We start from the raw sequence: 16,886 nt of genomic DNA on the forward strand, positions 1-16,886 counted from the left end.
GCCTGATGCATCGGGCGGACGTCCAATTGATACTATAAAAGAAGGGATTCATATTCCACTAATTTTTTCTATCACTTTCTTTTATGAAGTTAAATAATTTATTAAGTCAGAACATATAAGAGCATTCACAGTGTGACGGAATACTATAAAAGAAGGGATTGATATTCCACTAATTTTTTCTATGACCAGATATCTCCCTCTCTACGCTCTATTCTCTTATATGAGCCCCACTGTGAATGCTCTTTTATGTTCCGCCCCACTGTGAATGCTCTTATATGTTCTGACTTATTAAATTATTAACTATCGGACGGGCTATCGTCCGCCCACTGTGAATGCTCTTATATTTTCTGACTTAATAAATTATTTAACTATCGGGCGGGCTATCGTCCGCCCCACTGTGAATGCTCTTATATGTTCTGACTTAATAAACTATTTAACTTTATAAAAGAAAGTGATAGAAAAAATTAGTGGAATATGAATCCCTTCTTTTATAGTATTAATTTCGAAGCCAGTCCCACTGTGAATGCTCTTATATGTTCTGACTTATTAAATTATTAACTATCGGACGGGCTATCGTCCGCCCACTGTGAATGCTCTTATATTTTCTGACTTAATAAATTATTTAACTATCGGGCGGGCTATCGTCCGCCCCACTGTGAATGCTCTTATATGTTCTGACTTAATAAACTATTTAACTTTATAAAAGAAAGTGATAGAAAAAATTAGTGGAATATGAATCCCTTCTTTTATAGTATTAATTTCGAAGCCTGTCCCATTGTGAATGCTCTTATATATTCTGACTTAATAAATTATTTAACTTTATAAAAAAAAGTGATAGAAAAAATGAGAATTCCACCTTTTATAGTATTAATTTCGATTTGATGTTGTCGACAATCGCAAAATGAAATGAATTACGGCGTAGTATTTACTTGCAAGAGCTCAGGTGCTTCCATATTTTTCAATAATGCACACCCACTAGAGAATAAACCCCCAATCAGAAACGGATTTCATCACTCTCTCCTTAAAAAGTTGGTGTAAATTTAGGGATAAATACATATCTAATACAAAATGTTTCACATTTGTTTCATATTAGTATAAAAAGTTTGAAGTTTACATAATCATACAAAATATTTCACCTGTGTTTCAATTTAATATATTCCGTTACATGTATTTAAACGATATTAACTTTTCACTTATGTGACGTACAAACCATAAAACAATGATGAATTTTTTTGTAATAATATGAAACAATGATAAAACTTTTTGTACTATCATGAAACTATGAAACATTTTGTACTTCACATAGACAAAGAGTTAACGACATCCAAACAAAAATAGCGGAATGTACAAAATTGAAACACGAGTGAAACATTTTGTATGATTTATGTAAACTTCAAACTTTTTGTACTAATATAAAACAAATGTGAAACATTTTGTAAGTGTTATGTATTTACCCCGTAAATTTACACTTTGTAAATTCATACTCCCTCCGGGGTGCGTGGTTACTTGTTACTAATTTTCTTTTTGGTCCGTTTATCAATACTTTTTTTTAAAGGAGGATCGACGGTGGTTCCCCACCTACCCCCCGAAGTGACTCGGACCCCCGGCCTAACGGTCGGAGGAAAAGCGTCTTACCAAGACGCGCTTCGTTGTCAAGGTGGGACCCAATGGGTCCACCAGCCCCGCAGGAACGGGTCAAGGATTTTTCACCTCCCACAGCTCCTGGGTCCAGGCACGGGTACAAGCTTAATCACCTCCCGAAGCTCTGGAGTCAGGCCAGTGAATCCACTAGGATTCCCAGGGAAATTAATCCCCAAGATGCGCCTCCCAGGGGTCAAACACGCGACCTCTAGGATGACGCAGTATCCTTGCCTCCATTCTCAACCAGTTGAGCTAGGAGGCTTGGATGTCCGTTTATCAATACTTATCACACTTATATTTTACAAATTTTGGTAGTGAACCCCACTATCTATTATCTTATTTTCCCTCACATTTTATTACACTATAAAACTGGTGTATGCAGAAGTAGGATTCACGTCCCACTAACATTTTCAGCTCATTTTCCATAACATTTATTTAAACTCCTGCCGACAATTACTCCCTCCGTCCCACTTTAGCAGTCTCAGTTACTTTTTTATATTCGTTTTGTAAAAATGTTAATAAATAGTTAAAGTGAATAAATGGTAAATTAAGAGAGAATAATGTAGATAAGACTCTTCTCTATAATATTCTCTCTCTTCCTCGGGTCCAGGATTTTTCACCTCCCCCATTCTCTCTCTTCCTCGGGTCCAGGATTTTTCACCTCCCCCAGCTCCTGGGTCCAGGCACGGGTACAGGCTTAATCACCTCCCGAAGCTCTGGAGTCAGGCCAGGCACGGGTACAGGCTTAATCACCTCCCGAAGCTCTGGAGTCAGGCCAGTGAATCCACTAGGATTCCCAGGGAAATTAATCCCCAAGATGCGCCTCCCAGGGGTCAAACACGCGACCTCTAGGATGACGCGGTATCCTTGCCTCCCTTCTCAACCAGTTGAGCTAGGAGGCTTGGATGTCCGTTTATCAATACTTATCACACTTATATTTTACAAATTTTGGTAGTGAACCCCACTATCTATTATCTTATTTTCCCTCACATTTTATTACACTATAAAACTGGTGTATGCAGAAGTAGGATTCACGTCCCACTAACATTTTCAGCTCATTTTCCATAACATTTATTTAAACTCCTGCTAACAATTACTCTCTCCGTCCCACTTTAGCAGTCTCAGTTACTTTTTTATATTCGTTTTGTAAATATGATAATAAATAGTTAAAGTGGAGAAATGGTAAATTAAGAGAGAATAATGTAGATAAGACTCTTCTCTATAATATTCTCTCTCTTCCTTTGTCATTTCTCCACTTTAACTATTCATTATCATTTTTACAAAACAAGTGCATAAAAATAACCGGGACTGATAAAGCGGGACGGAGGGAGTAATTAATAGTGGACAGATGAGTATATATAGAATTGAATTATTGTTTCGAATTCCAGAAAAGAGATGTGGTGAAGGAAGGATTGTCATTTCAAAAACTAAAAATGGTGATTCAAGAAATAAAAAAGAAAAAGGAGGTAGGAAGCAGGTGTATATAAGTTGAGTTAGTTGTAGAGGGAGGTGGGAGTTGGTGGTGGGGTGATGGCTGAGTTTGGGAAATGTAGAAACATAAAAGCCTGCCTGCCACATCAAATCTCACCCCAAACATGGCAAAGCTTAGGAATTGACCATACTTTTCCCATTCCCATCTGCCCCCTCTCTTATAGTGTCCACTATAAGGCGGACACGCCCAATAGCCCCGCCCCAGTTTTTGTCAATAGCCCCAATTTTGTTGTCCATAGCCCCAAAATTTTGTGTCCGCCACTATGGTGGACACCTCCAATAGCCCCAAAATTTTATAATCAACTTTTATTTTATAATATTTCAAGTAATTATGAACAACTTTATCGGGCTATACGTAATTAGAAGAAGCCGACTATACGAATTAAAAATAAAAATAAAAATAAAAAATAAAAATAAAAATAAAATACAAATTAAAATTAAAATTAGGATTACACACTAAATTATATTTAAAATTAAAATCACACACTACATTGAATCTAGTACAAATCACTATCAAGTTTACACAACGCCACCACCTCCCCTACGTGCCCACACTTCTTCAATCAAATCGGCCTGCATTGTGTTATGTGATGTGGTCCTGCGCATATCAGCGAAGCGTTGGATCAAATATTCATTGCTCCGTGGTACGCCCATCTGGATCGGCGCGGAGGCGACACCGTGACTTGTACTTGCACCCTCTTCCGGCGCCCATCGCTCTGCCGCAAATCCTTCATCTTCTATTATCATATTCCGGCGCCCATCGCTCGGCCTGGTGTTGCACCTGTTGAATCAGAGCATTCCAGTTGTCTCTCCACAAATTGTTCATTTCCGACCCCAAATTGTAGTGAGAGAAATTTGTATAGATGTTGTGTTTGAATGGTGTGAAAATAATGAATGGAGTGGGGTGTATTTATAGGTGAATTGAAGTGAAAAAAAAAAAAAAAAAATCGCATGCAACCGCCGCGGCTAATGTCTCCACTATAGGCGCCGCGCCTATAGGCGCGGCTATTGCACCCCCGCCGCGTCCTCGCCGCGCACACGGCTATCGCACGTCCGCCGCATCTCGCCCCACTCGCCGCGTCCACCCCCGCGCCGGACACCCTTCCCACTATAACCCGCCCCGCTTCCGCCCCGCTTTTTCCCCCAGCGCGGCTATAGCCGCGCCTCATTATAGTGGACACCCTTATATTTCTCTCTCAAATACTCTTATACACACACACACACACTGCTTGAATTTGTCGCATGGGGCGCCACAAATGACTCTCATCGCACTTGTTCTTTCCACTACTATGACCAGATATCTCCCTCTCTACGCTCTATTCTCCTTCTTCTGCTTCTTTTGTTTCCATGGATTCTTCTCTGCAAATCACCACCACACTTCTTCGCTTTCAGGTCAGATTTTCATCTCTATATGTCAGATCGCCGCCAACCTAATCCTTTTCCCTGCCTTTTTGCAGACATCAATTTTCTATTCAATCTTAAAGCTGATGCCAATCTCTTCTTCAAGGTAAGCAAATCCCTCATCTTCTCCGTTTCAATAAATTATGATTTTGATGCTTAATTAGTTAGACCATTTTAATTTAAATCCCTATCTTGAATTGTCCTTAATAACTTTCCACTTGCTAGCTAATTTGCTCAAATATACATGTGTTATTTGATTACTAAAATGCTCCTCAATTATTAGAACTTTAGCCTCCAAGTTTAATCAAGCATTAAAATGAGGAAAGCATGTGGTGGAGGTCCATCTAGGAATCAAGTGTTTTATACGGCTGAATTACATAGTCCTTTTATTTGATTTTGATTTTGATTTGATAGATATATGTATCGTCTTGTCAATTTCTCATTCACATAGCTATTTCACCTGGAAGAATACGTTAGAAATTAAACATTTCCTAGAAAAGCATAATCTAATGGAGTAAATTAAAGAGTGACGAGGTGAGAGTTTTTGTGATTACTTTGATTTTTGCGCCAACACTACAATCTTCTGATCTGGGGCCCATGCCCATGCGCCACCTAGCCCAACATGACTTTCTTTTGCTAGCGGGAGCAGGGGGGGTGCACGTTTGTCGTCATTGTAAATTTTTAGATACCGCAGCGCGTGCATGATTTTGCTCCATCCCCGTGAAACCCTGGCCCCGCTGCGCACGTTAGCTCCTGCCAATCTCTAAAATATCTGTTTGTTACAGCTTCAGCTTTTCAATTTCCCCTTCTTTTTCGGACCTACTCTCGTGGTAGTACAATTTTAGGTTTTTTTTTCTTGTTTTGAACTTTTATTCAATTTTTTCTATTTTAATTGAACTACTACTATTTGGTTCGCTCAGTGTAAAATGCACCATCATATTTGAGTGTGTGTTGGGTGAAATATTAATCAAAATTAATGGTCTTGCACGTTCGCACCAAACGATTTAAAATCTTTATCTACCAAATTAAGTATGCATACAAATCAGTTTATATATATATATAAATAAAACCGATTATATGAAAAATAAACTTATTTGGAAAAAGAATTTTAAAAAATAGATAATGAAGTAGTATAATAATTTGGTGCAGAATATAGAGAAAAGCAATATTTTGGAGATAGGTGGAGGCCGAGTGAGAGGAAGCAGCATAGGGCCGAGAAGGCTACTACTGGGAGGTCCGGGGTCATCGCCACCACGTTGCGCGTGGAAATGCGGTGGATGCCTGCCGTGCAAGCCGGTGCATGTGCCGGTGCCGCCAGGGGGCCGGGTGACGACGGAGTACTACCCGGAGGCTTGGAGGTGTAAATGTGGCAATAAATTGTACATGCCCTAACTAGCTACTGCCCTTCTTCGGTTAATTTGCCATTAATTGAACGTCGATCTACTCTGATTAGTTTCTACTAATATTTTTATTTGCTTAGAAGCAAGAGGAGAATATAGTATTTCTATTAATTATTCAAATCACAGTTCGAATTTGTCGTCGCCATATATTACGGAGTACTTCATTTTTTCACGTTGCTCATATTCTTTGTAAACTATATATAACAAGTCAGAGCAAATGTGACATATGTTACTATTTAAGACCAATGTTGGAGTATTTTTTATTTTTTATTTTTTTTTGGGAGGGGGGAATGAGTTTTCAAAATGTGGACCACATAAAACAAAATAAATAATGTTAAATGGGGATTAAATGAAAATGTCACTTAAAAATGGTATCTAAATAAAATACTACTCTCTCCGTCCCTAAAGAATATGCACTTTGGGGTCGGCACGGATTTTAATACAAAATTGAGAAAGTAAGAGAGAGGTAAAGAAAAAAAACAATTAAAATATTGTTAGTGGAGAATGTGCCTCACCTCATTAGAGTGAAAATAGTTTCCGAAATTGGAAAGTGCATATTCTTGTGAGACGGACTAAAAAGAAAAGAGTGCATATTCTTGTGGGACGGATGAAGTATGTACTAACATACTAGAGTAGCATTTAAGGTTGTGTTATAGGCAAACTAAGCATCAAGAGAGATCTAGAAAATCAACGCCCAAGATTTAAAAATGCGTGTATGGGACATCGTGATGACATGATTTATTTGATACTCCAATTTGGTTCGGTTGGTTCCGGTGGGGTAGATTTGCCCTTTGATACTCCGTATAATGTTATGGTATGGGATATATTATGATTTTGCTTGAAAATAAAAATGTGTGTGAAATACAACGGTATAAAACATAGTTCTAATAATTTGCAATCACGAAGTTTAATGACTTCCAACAAACATGAATTCATGATATTCACATATCATCAACCTATCATGTGAAATCGATAAAATTATTTGGAAATTTATTGCTTTTACAAATTACAATGTCATCATGAGATATTTAATTCAATACTATCAATGAACGTGGAATTCAAAATAGCAAATTAATAAAGAACTAATAATATTAGTATGCTTTAAATGTAAGGAACGCCCTCCATGATTTCAAACGTAGGAAAATAGATTAACAGTCAGTAATTGATCGAATGAAAGTATCAGGAATTCAGGATGTATACAATAATAGTAACTTGACAAAAAATTCAAGCCAAAATTATATGCTAATTGATCACATTTACCACACATAATAAAATTGCACTCCTTGTATTAAGGAAAAAAAATCCAAGGTCCAGCTGCAGGTGATAAAATTGTTAATTTCAAATCCAGAAAAAAAGTGAAGGATAAACGGTTGTACAAGAAGGCCTCCCAAGCACAAAAGCCCGCGAACAACTCAAAACCGCCAATCTCATCCCATTGAATCTCTATATAACATGAACATACCTTCAAATTCAATCATTATATAGTTTAGTATATATTCCATTCTTTCCCATAAAATTTCTCCGCCGAATTTTTCAAATATTATTTGAATCAATTTTGAGGTCTCTAGGATCATATACTAATCCAAGAGGCCTCTCCGGCTTTCCAATGGCTGCTCTGTCGTCGGAAACCGCACTGTTCCAAAAGTATGAGCTCGGCCGCCTCCTCGGCTGCGGCGCCTTCGCCAAAGTCTACCTGGCGAGAGACGTGGCCACCGGGCAAGAAGTCGCCATCAAGGTCATCCACAAGAGCAGGCTGAGAAACGACGCCAACCTCATTGCCAACATCAAGCGCGAGATCTCCATCATGAGCAAGCTCCGCCACCCCCACACCGTCCGCCTCTACGAGGTCCTCGCCACCCGCAACATCATCTACATCGTCCTCGAATACGTCAAGGGCGGCGAGCTCTTCGCCATGGTCGCCAAGGGCCGCCTCACCGAGGCTCTCTGCCGGAAATACTTCCAGCAACTTGTCGGCGTTGTCAGCCACTGCCACTCCCGCGGGATCTACCACCGCGATCTCAAGCCCGAGAATCTCCTCCTCGACGAGGATGAGAATCTGAAGGTCTCTGATTTCGGCCTTAGCGCCATCCGCGACCAGGTCCACTCCGACGGACTCCTCCACACGCTCTGCGGCACTCCGGCCTACGTCGCGCCGGAGATTCTCGCCAAGCGTGGCTACGATGGCGCGAAAATCGACATCTGGTCGTGCGGCGTGATTCTATTCGTGCTCGCCGCCGGTTATCTGCCGTTTAACGATCCGAATTTGATGAATATGTACCGGAAGATCTACAAGGGGGAATTCCGGTGCCCTAAGTGGATGTCGCCGGGGTTGAAGAGGCTGCTCTCGCGCCTCCTCGACACGAACCCGAGCACGAGGATCACGATGGAAGAGATCAAGCTCGATCCGTGGTTCGCCAAGGGTTACAAAAACACGAAGGTTAGGGAGAGCGATTGCTTCGCGTTCGCTGCGGCGGAGCAGGAGAAGAGGCCGGTGGATATGAACGCTTTCGACATAATCTCGATGTCGTCGGGGCTGGATCTCTCCGGACTGTTCCAGGAGAAGCACGTGTCGTTCGAGGACGTGGAGAGGGTGACGGTGGAGGAGTCGCCGAAGAAGGTGATGGAGAAGGTGGTGGAGGCGGCGAAGGCGGAGGGGCGGGTGAGTCTGAGGCAGAAGAAGGAGTGGGAGGTGGAGATAGAGGGGCAGAATGGTAATGTGTTGGTGGGGATGGAGGTGTATCGTTTGAGCGAGAAGTATGTGGTTGTGGAAGTGAAGACGAAGAGCGGTGAATCGAGGTTGTGGAGTGACAAAATTAGGCCGCTGCTTATGCAGGAGGCGGCCGTCGCTTGTTATTAGGGAAATTTTGCTTGTGTAAATGTAGGAAAGGGTGAAATCAATTCCCCTGGATCGACTGTAAATCATCTACTACTACTACTATTGTTACTATTTTACTGCAGCTGCTTAATCGCGTCCGCCACCGATCGCCACCGGACTGTCACCGTAGTCCCAACCATCGGCACTCGAGATGCGTTTGCTTAGGAAAAGGTTGATTTGTTATTTAGTTGGACGATGAAAATATTGTGTAAATTGCTGTCCGATAATATTTTACATTGTCAATATACTAGTATTATGTATGTGTATTATATATACTACATACATTATAATTTTATTATATATACTGGAGTACTACTATATGAGGTGCGAGTAGCTTCGGTTATATCTATCTATCTATTGCCATCAAATAAAGCAACAGAGTCGACCATTGATACGTAATAGTCACGAACGGAGCTACTCCATATAATTTTTATAAAATGGACAAACTTATTGCATTTAGAAAAAAAAATTAGACGGAAAATTAATTTACCATTTTATATACAAAAACGAAAAAAACCTCTGGAACCCTAGCTACGTCGACCATAATACCCACGATTTTCTCAAAGTTTATTTGTTGATTTTATTATTGTAGCACAAATTGAGAAATGTTTAGGAGATGAAACTCTTGTGTGCGTGGGCCAAAGAAATGTATGTGGGATATGGTGTGTGGATGAAATAGTGTTGAAGTTAGTGGCCCAGCCCAATACACCTTAAGCCCAAGTGTCCCTAATTTTAACTAGTGTCACGTTGTGAACGACCCATTTCATTTTTAATTTAACATTGTCAATTAATCAACTTAAATTATTAATATTATCTTTAAATAAGCTTTCAAAAAAAAATAACAATTTACTAGATCACGAAAAATAAATTTTTATAAGTTTGTAATTTAAACAGCACACATATGTATTGATTAGAAAGTGTAATATTGAAAAGTCAAAGTTAGTACACTAAAGAAAAATAAAATGATAAACTGCACAATAAGTAAATAAAAATATTAATAGAACTTAACATAATAACTCATTGCAAACTGAAACAAGCATAATGTATACTTCTGAAGCGTCTAGCAACATTGGGAATTATAGAAACTTTATTCCATATAATAAGCTCCGCTTTAAATATTAACTCATCAAATTAAATATACTTTCTTATTTTTTATTGCAGAGTGTAATCTTCACTAACATTTATATAAAGCAAAGATGAATTATTCTACCACCACACTATAACATTATTTGCTACTTGAATATTGTAGTATGCTAGTATTATTTATCTCACGTCTATTTACGAGTTCTTGTCTGCCATTGTATATCTTCTCCTTCCGCTCTTTCTTTTTCGTTTTCTTTTTCTTTTTCTTTTTCTTTTTCTTTTTCTTCTTCTTCTAAATCATCATGTTATAGGAATTCAGAATTCTGTGGTATGTCAATTAATCACACACCCACATATTAATAAATTTTACTAATAAATAACCAATTTACTAATATTTACTTAAATAAAAAGAAACCTTAAAAATACTAGACTAAAAGAAACATTAAAAATAAATTTAAGAAATTGACCATGCGTATAGGAGGTGCAGTTCGAAAGAAATAAAATTAGGTTTTTCAGTTTAAATAAATTTACTATATTTAAATCAATATTAGTAGGTTTTTCTATTGTTCCCTGCGCGGCAACATTGCCTTTTCTGGCGTTAGACTTCCGTGGAGACAAAATATACAGTAGTCCGACAGTATTTTAAGCGCTCCCAGCAATTCATCAAACAGTTAGTGTGCATTCTCCTTTCTTCTACTACTTGCCAATTGAATTGAATCCAACACCCTATTAAATCATTTGGCTTAAGGTTTTCTACTAAGATTCTCTCTTTCTGGTTATCGTGCTACACTTCTCATGACATTAAGTTTTTTTTTTCTCGTCACCCCTAACCATTTCGTACCAACGTGTGTAAATGGAAACGAAATGGCTCGCTTGACGTACTGTTAGAGTTTATATATACATTTCTCAGTTTATTGATCTTGTTTTATGGTCAGACGAATTTTGTTTGCTGTTCTAGGATGATATATACAGTGTTTCTGCTTGTCAATTGGCATATGACATTTTTTGTTTATTTGTGTATAGTACTCCCTCGAACAAATGCCTGTGAGAAGGAGTTCAAATGAAGGTTCTTTTAAAGTTAGTAGAAAACTGAGGGTTAGGACAGGGAACTCAAAAGGCTCTGAGGATGGAGTCAGAACCCCACGGTCAAGGGATACTGGTGTTGGTAGAGGCCACAGAAAAGCAAGAGTTGCAACTGAGGGGTCAGAAGGGTCCAGTGGGGGTGTTAGGACTGGAGAGGGCAAGAAGATAGAGAGTAGAAGGTTGCAAAGCAGAGGAAATGGCAGTGATGCTGTTGCGTATCACAGTGAGGATGGAAGATTGAGCGATGTGCGTGGCAGAGGAAAAAGAGATTGGAAAACAAGGAGTGGGAACGGGGGGCTTGAACCGTTCGTTGGTGGGAAGTCAGGTCTGAAGAGGAAGAGAATCAGTGCTGATCCTAGATTAGTTGAGCAGGGAACATTCAATGGTAATGATAGAAAGTTGAAGTCCCAAACTAAAACAAATGTGCTCAACTCAAGTATGGATAATGGAAAGAGGCTGTCAAGATGGAAGGATTATGAGTCTGCAGACTCTAGTAGAAACCAACGGGTAACAAAGAGTCCTAAATTCAGTGGAAGTGAATCACTTGGAAGGGATTATGAGTTTAAGGACTCTAGCAGGAACAAGGCAGTGACAGAGAGTGGTAAACTCAGGGGAAGTGAATCACTTGATAAGAGAGGGCAGAGCGGTAAGATGGGACGTGCTGATAAGCCGAAGTATGTTAGAGACAATGGCTTAGGGAATGTAAAATCAAAGATAAGTGGTGACAGGAAAGCACCTTTGGACACACAAAAGGAGTTGAATCAGAGAATAAATGCAGTTAGTTCTGTTGACAAGCGTTACAGTAGAAAGGATCAGAGAATGAAGGCCTTGATTAATGGTTCGTCTATAACAGAGGGACCACCTAAGAAGAAAAAACGAGGTATCCGGATAGACCCTTATGATACATCCAACAAGAGATTGGATGATAGCGCATCTGATAAAGGTCAGTGTGGTTTTACTTCTGAATGGTAGCATTATCTATGTACCAGTCTAATATATTATTATTTCTATATTGCATATCATTTTGATACCTGTTCCTTTTTTTTCCTTGGTAAAGGATTTTGAGTTTCCAGAATTTAGCAACATGGATGTTACATCTTAGTATTTGCTTACCAGTGGAATTTTGACTTTCATTATCATGAGCTTTTAATCATTTATAAATTCATGAGGCAAATTATCCCTGGATTCTATTAAACCTAGAGATGGCTCATTCGGCTCCTACTGTCTTAGAAAGAAGCTTGTGATTTAGGATTTTGATGGCCCAAAACATATCCAAAATTTAATGGTATGGTATCAGATTAGGGATAACATCAATGAAGAAATAACTGGCTTCCCTTTTGTAAAGATATTCATCACCAGAACAGGGGCTGGCACTTTTAGTTTAGTGAACTGTGCCAAACTGTATTCTGGTACAAAACCATATATGAACTCTTGGGATGAACTTTTGGCTCTTTTGCTTAAGGTTGATTTCTGTGCATGATATTCAGGTACTAATCAGGTGAAAATAGATGAGACAGAAAGCATTGGTTCTGAAATGTCAAAGAATGCTCAATTTCGTGCCATCAGTCCTAGCTCCTCCATCCTTTCCTTCGTACAGGACAATGTAATAAGCCATTCAACCTATATATGTCCTTGGAAACTCTTACAGTTTCATTCTCAACTGTTAACCGCGTGATTCTCTCTTTCTTTTCTGGAAAATCATTATCCAGTTATTAGGACGCAGGCGCGAAATTGATTTTAAGAGGGCGGGCTACAACATTGAGCTTCCTGCTCCTTTAGACAACTTACCCTTCTCAACAACTCCGGAAAGAGAACGCATTGAAGTACCAGTATGGAGTTACTCTCATCCTATTTTCAATTGTTTTTACCATTTTCATATATGATATTGAAGTTAACAAAGGCTGAATGGACATTAATGATGGATTGTTGGAATATAAGACTGGAATATCACCACTCTTCAGACGTTCCTATTATTCTTGATACCTACCATCTTTTGCTCAACATGGAATTGGAACTTCTCTTGCTAGACAAATTAAGATATTCAATATTATGCTTTTATTGCAATACATGTTCTCCTTTTTTCCATTTTAAATACCTGAAGCAAGACTACCTGACGTGGTTGTATAAAACTGTTTTTGGATCTTACATTGAGTCCTTAATCTTGTTAATTTGATTACCTTGCAGGCATTTAGAAACAAATTAGAATTCTTTGCTGCTGCAAAGATTTCCTCATCATTTCCCCCTCCTGATCTTCCTGAGATTGCATTTGCAGGTATAATAGTTAATACTTAATATTAGTCACCTCCCTTCAATATAGATAAGAGTGCATAGTTGGTTTCTTCGAATTTGCATTTCCTTTATCAAAGTCCTCCATTTTGTTTCTCTTATCTCTTAATAGTATTGGCAAAAGAAAATTGAATGTATGAAAAACCAAAGTACAGATAAAAGATAATCATCTTAGGCTTCTAGTATTGTTGTCTTTCTTACAAGATAATTTGGATTTCAAATATTAGACGTTCATCTTCATTTCAGAATAAGTTGCTAGTACTTACTTTGGACTTTGGATTACACTGTTAGGCCGGTCAAATGTGGGAAAGTCATCATTGCTCAATGCATTAACGAGGCAATGGGGTGTTGTACGGACGTCAGACAAACCAGGCCTCACACAGGTGCTGCGTGTGTAGTTGCAGCTCAAACTTAAAATATATTTGACATACATTCTAACAACTTATCATCCTTTTGCAGAGTATCAATTTTTTTAATCTTGGACCAAAGCTATGTATGGTGGATTTGCCTGGATATGGTTTTGCTTATGCTAAAGAAGAGGTGAAGGAAGCATGGGAGGAACTTGTGAGTATTCTAACAACCACTACAACTTTGTTCCTATTCACATATATACCTTCAGCCATTTTGGGGTTTCTCGTAACTTGTTGATGACTAGTCGGACGTTCGGCCACTCCTAGATCTAGTTAAGATAACCGGTATATCAATTTCTTGAAAAGCCAACTTAGAAAAAGAGTAGAAAGGGAAGTCATTTTAAACTGGATTTTTTTGGGAAACTAAATGTTAATCATAATGGTGGTCAGCCACGTATATCAGTAGAAGGAATGGGAATTTAGATCTTGCTGTCAATGGTGAATGGATCAGTAATCATAGCATGATATGACTTATTGTCCTTCAGATTTATGTGAGGTATGTGATGGTTTAGAACAAGCTCAAGAAGCAAGCCGAATCACACACTAAACCTTGTTCTCTGTATGGGCAATGAAGCCCCTTGTTTTAAATTGTTAGTGCACAAATCCTTTATTGTACCTTTATCTGCAGTATTTGAAACCAATTTAGATAGAATGATACAAAAAAAGAATTTGTATGTTTGGATGCCCTCCCTTGCATAGATTTTGTTCGTTTAGGGATTAGTTCTATGAAATAACTGAGAAAAAACGTCTTTAACATGGAAAACAAAGTTACAGTAGATGCACATTATACGTTTTAGGGAGAATCAAAATAAACAAAGTTACAACGGATGTACAATATGCCTCTTTTGCAAATTTGTAACAAAAGATTTCAACCATAATGATTTAACTTTTGTTAGTGGTCTGGTCTGATATGCTGGTGATTTCTCTTTGCATTGTTTGATATGTGTTGTCAAGATGTTGGTTACACGCTGTTTCTTATAGGGACCAATCATGCATCCTTTGTAGGTGAAAGAGTATGTCATGACACGTGTTGGTCTAAAGCGAGTATGCCTTCTTATAGACACAAAATGGGGTATGAAGCCAAGGGATCTTGAACTTATTGATCTGATGGAAAGGTAAATAGATTATTTGCACGAACTCTGCCTCTGTTAGTTTCGTTTTCTGTTCCAAAGCTGCCTTACTCTATATATTTTACCTTGGGAAACAGTCTTCAATGCTAGACAGGCCAACTGCTAAAATAAGTTCATTATGTATATTTAGATTGTGTACAATTGTTTTTAGAGATTTGATGAGCATCATTCTGAAAAATACTTTTTGCTTCTAGTTTCTGGTAAATTCCACCAATAATATTTTTTATTACCCTTCTCCATCTTAAATGTGCAGGTATGAGACAAAGTATCAAATTGTTTTAACAAAAACTGATTTAGTTTTTCCAATTGATGTGGCACGGAGAGCAATGCAAATCGAAGAGGTAAGTCTTGTAGGTGTGTATTTGTATAGAAATCACATCCATATAAACTTTTCTGACTGGGGCAAAATCTTTGATCTTACAGAACCTCAAAGCAAAGAAATCTGCAGTTCAACCCTTGGTATGAACATCGATAATCAATCTCTTTACTGATCGTTTTATCTATAATATGAATCATAATTACAATAATATTGTCTAACTACAGATGATGGTAAGCTCGAAAACGGGGGCTGGTATCCGAAGCTTAAGGACAGTACTAGCTAATGTTGCCCGGTTTGTGCCACGCTAGAAGGCGCTTTTTGAAAGGTATTTGCTCATGCTGGATTTAGACTTAGTTACCCCCCATCTAATTGTGGGTCGAGTTAACAATTTTTTTTTTAAAAAATATGAGATGCTATAATATTTTTATAGCCATATAGAAGATGGTAAGTCTTGTATTTGACGAGGTTGTGATTTGGAGTTGCGTGAAGATTTTAAAATCAAAGAAAATGAATGCATTGATTCACAATTCCAACTTAATCTTTCATCACTATGTCACTTTTGTTATGAGTTGAATTCTTCATCATCAAAGTCGCTGTGTGGTTGGTAAGGTTAGGTTTTTTCTTATTTTTCTTTTTAAATTCGCCACTTAATTATTTGAGCTATAAAAAATCTTATTATTCTCCTGTCGACCATAAATTTTTATCTTGGAGTCAGAATGTCTTCTAAAATATTGAGTTTTATTTCTAAATTTTGCCGACTTTAGGAGTGGAATATTATAATATGCATTCGATAATAACATAAATATATGCTTCTAAATTTTGCTGACTTTAGGAGTGGAATCTTATAATATGCATTCGATAATAACATAAATATATGCTACTATAAACAATGGGGATGGATCAATTGCTAACTACTCTTTTAATTGCTAACTACAACTAATTTAAGACCATATGATTTTAGAGATCTAATAGTCTATAAATTGTCATGTGTAATTTTGTTTTTATTTTTTAATATTAAAAAGATAATAACAGCTATCAAATTTAGGGTTTAAGAAAACAATGTCAATAAAATGTATTAAATATATCAACATAAAGATATGATAATGTAAACACAATTTCATATTGACATTGTACAAATATTATATTGACATATTATATAAGATGCATTAATATAAAACTGTTGTATCGAAATTATGAAAATATATGAATATTTACGAAAATTTTATCAAATTTTCACATCGAAACATATGCATGTAGGATCCCGTTGGAATCCTTATAATATTATCTTTAATTTAATATATGTTGTGTAAAAATATAATTAAAATTGAGATAGTTATAATCATTTAAATTTTTGAGATATTTTTTAAAAGTTAGTTATAACTAATTTTTTGTTAATTGTCACTAATATACTTATTGATATTTTTTTACACTATATAGATATTTGTGCTATTGTTGAAATAAAATTTAAAAATATGTTTACAATAGAGGAATTCAGTAATTTTAGGATATTTCTGAAATAAAATTTAAAATACTCTTTAACTTGTCTTATGTATTTTCGTGTATTGCATATATACACTAATTGAGTACGACTTGGTAATGAATGATATAGTCACTCCCCCACATATACTTTAAATACTGTAGCAATAGATAAAAAATTAATAGAAACTAAAATGGATTAGGTATTTTTACAACAGAGTAAAAGCAAAATGAGGAAATGGTTTTGACTAATACCATTTGCTGCCAAAACAAAGTGGGAAGCCAAACTGA

General features: G+C 37.4%; 3 protein-coding genes across 6 annotated transcripts; all 3 read left to right on the forward strand.

Annotated features, from left to right (window-relative positions):
• The first annotated feature begins 4,297 nt into the window (after window positions 1-4,297).
• Window positions 4,298-6,105, forward strand: LOC121743750 (EPIDERMAL PATTERNING FACTOR-like protein 6). The gene is made up of 3 exons (XM_042137110.1): window positions 4,298-4,524; window positions 4,590-4,639; window positions 5,683-6,105. Exons 1-3 carry the CDS (start codon window positions 4,389-4,391, stop codon window positions 5,923-5,925), a joined length of 429 nt encoding a protein of 142 aa, XP_041993044.1. The 5' UTR covers window positions 4,298-4,388; the 3' UTR covers window positions 5,926-6,105.
• A 1,139-nt stretch (window positions 6,106-7,244) lies between these two features.
• Window positions 7,245-9,108, forward strand: LOC121743749 (CBL-interacting serine/threonine-protein kinase 11-like). Its single transcript, XM_042137109.1, has one exon. The coding sequence runs from the start codon at window positions 7,540-7,542 to the stop codon at window positions 8,788-8,790; it is 1,251 nt and encodes a 416-aa protein (XP_041993043.1). The 5' UTR covers window positions 7,245-7,539; the 3' UTR covers window positions 8,791-9,108.
• A 1,255-nt stretch (window positions 9,109-10,363) lies between these two features.
• Window positions 10,364-15,657, forward strand: LOC121746213. Of its 4 annotated transcripts, none has more exons than XM_042140146.1 (11): window positions 10,367-10,639; window positions 10,915-11,917; window positions 12,462-12,577; window positions 12,684-12,803; window positions 13,159-13,246; window positions 13,552-13,643; window positions 13,720-13,824; window positions 14,676-14,785; window positions 15,054-15,141; window positions 15,224-15,259; window positions 15,344-15,657. In XM_042140146.1, exons 2-11 carry the CDS (start codon window positions 10,930-10,932, stop codon window positions 15,425-15,427), a joined length of 1,827 nt encoding a protein of 608 aa, XP_041996080.1. In that variant the 5' UTR covers window positions 10,367-10,639; window positions 10,915-10,929; the 3' UTR covers window positions 15,428-15,657. The 4 variants fall into 4 exon arrangements, with proteins under 4 accessions (XP_041996082.1, XP_041996080.1, XP_041996079.1 ...); XM_042140145.1 differs by having other exon boundaries at window positions 10,367-10,561; XM_042140148.1 differs by lacking the exon at window positions 12,684-12,803 and having other exon boundaries at window positions 10,364-10,561.
• The last annotated feature ends 1,229 nt before the right edge of the window (window positions 15,658-16,886 follow it).

The sequence above is a fragment of the Salvia splendens genome, chromosome 8, assembly GCF_004379255.2.
Source record: "Salvia splendens isolate huo1 chromosome 8, SspV2, whole genome shotgun sequence".
NCBI classification, from domain to species: domain Eukaryota; kingdom Viridiplantae; phylum Streptophyta; class Magnoliopsida; order Lamiales; family Lamiaceae; genus Salvia; species Salvia splendens.

What these genes read in the sequence shown, in the direction of transcription:
- LOC121743750 (XM_042137110.1), top strand. Translation starts at nt 4,389, where the DNA reads ATGACTCTCATCGCACTTGTTCTTTCCACTACTATGACCAGATATCTC. An exon ending in CCACACTTCTTCGCTTTCAG is followed by an intron (nt 4,525 to 4,589) that starts GTCAGATTTTCA and finishes GCCTTTTTGCAG; the next exon opens with ACATCAATTTTCTATTCAAT. An exon ending in ATGCCAATCTCTTCTTCAAG is followed by an intron (nt 4,640 to 5,682) that starts GTAAGCAAATCC and finishes AATTTGGTGCAG; the next exon opens with AATATAGAGAAAAGCAATAT.
- LOC121743749 (XM_042137109.1), top strand. Translation starts at nt 7,540, where the DNA reads ATGGCTGCTCTGTCGTCGGAAACCGCACTGTTCCAAAAGTATGAGCTC.
- LOC121746213 (XM_042140146.1), top strand. Translation starts at nt 10,930, where the DNA reads ATGCCTGTGAGAAGGAGTTCAAATGAAGGTTCTTTTAAAGTTAGTAGA. An exon ending in CTTATTGATCTGATGGAAAG is followed by an intron (nt 14,786 to 15,053) that starts GTAAATAGATTA and finishes TTAAATGTGCAG; the next exon opens with GTATGAGACAAAGTATCAAA. An exon ending in GAGCAATGCAAATCGAAGAG is followed by an intron (nt 15,142 to 15,223) that starts GTAAGTCTTGTA and finishes TTGATCTTACAG; the next exon opens with AACCTCAAAGCAAAGAAATC.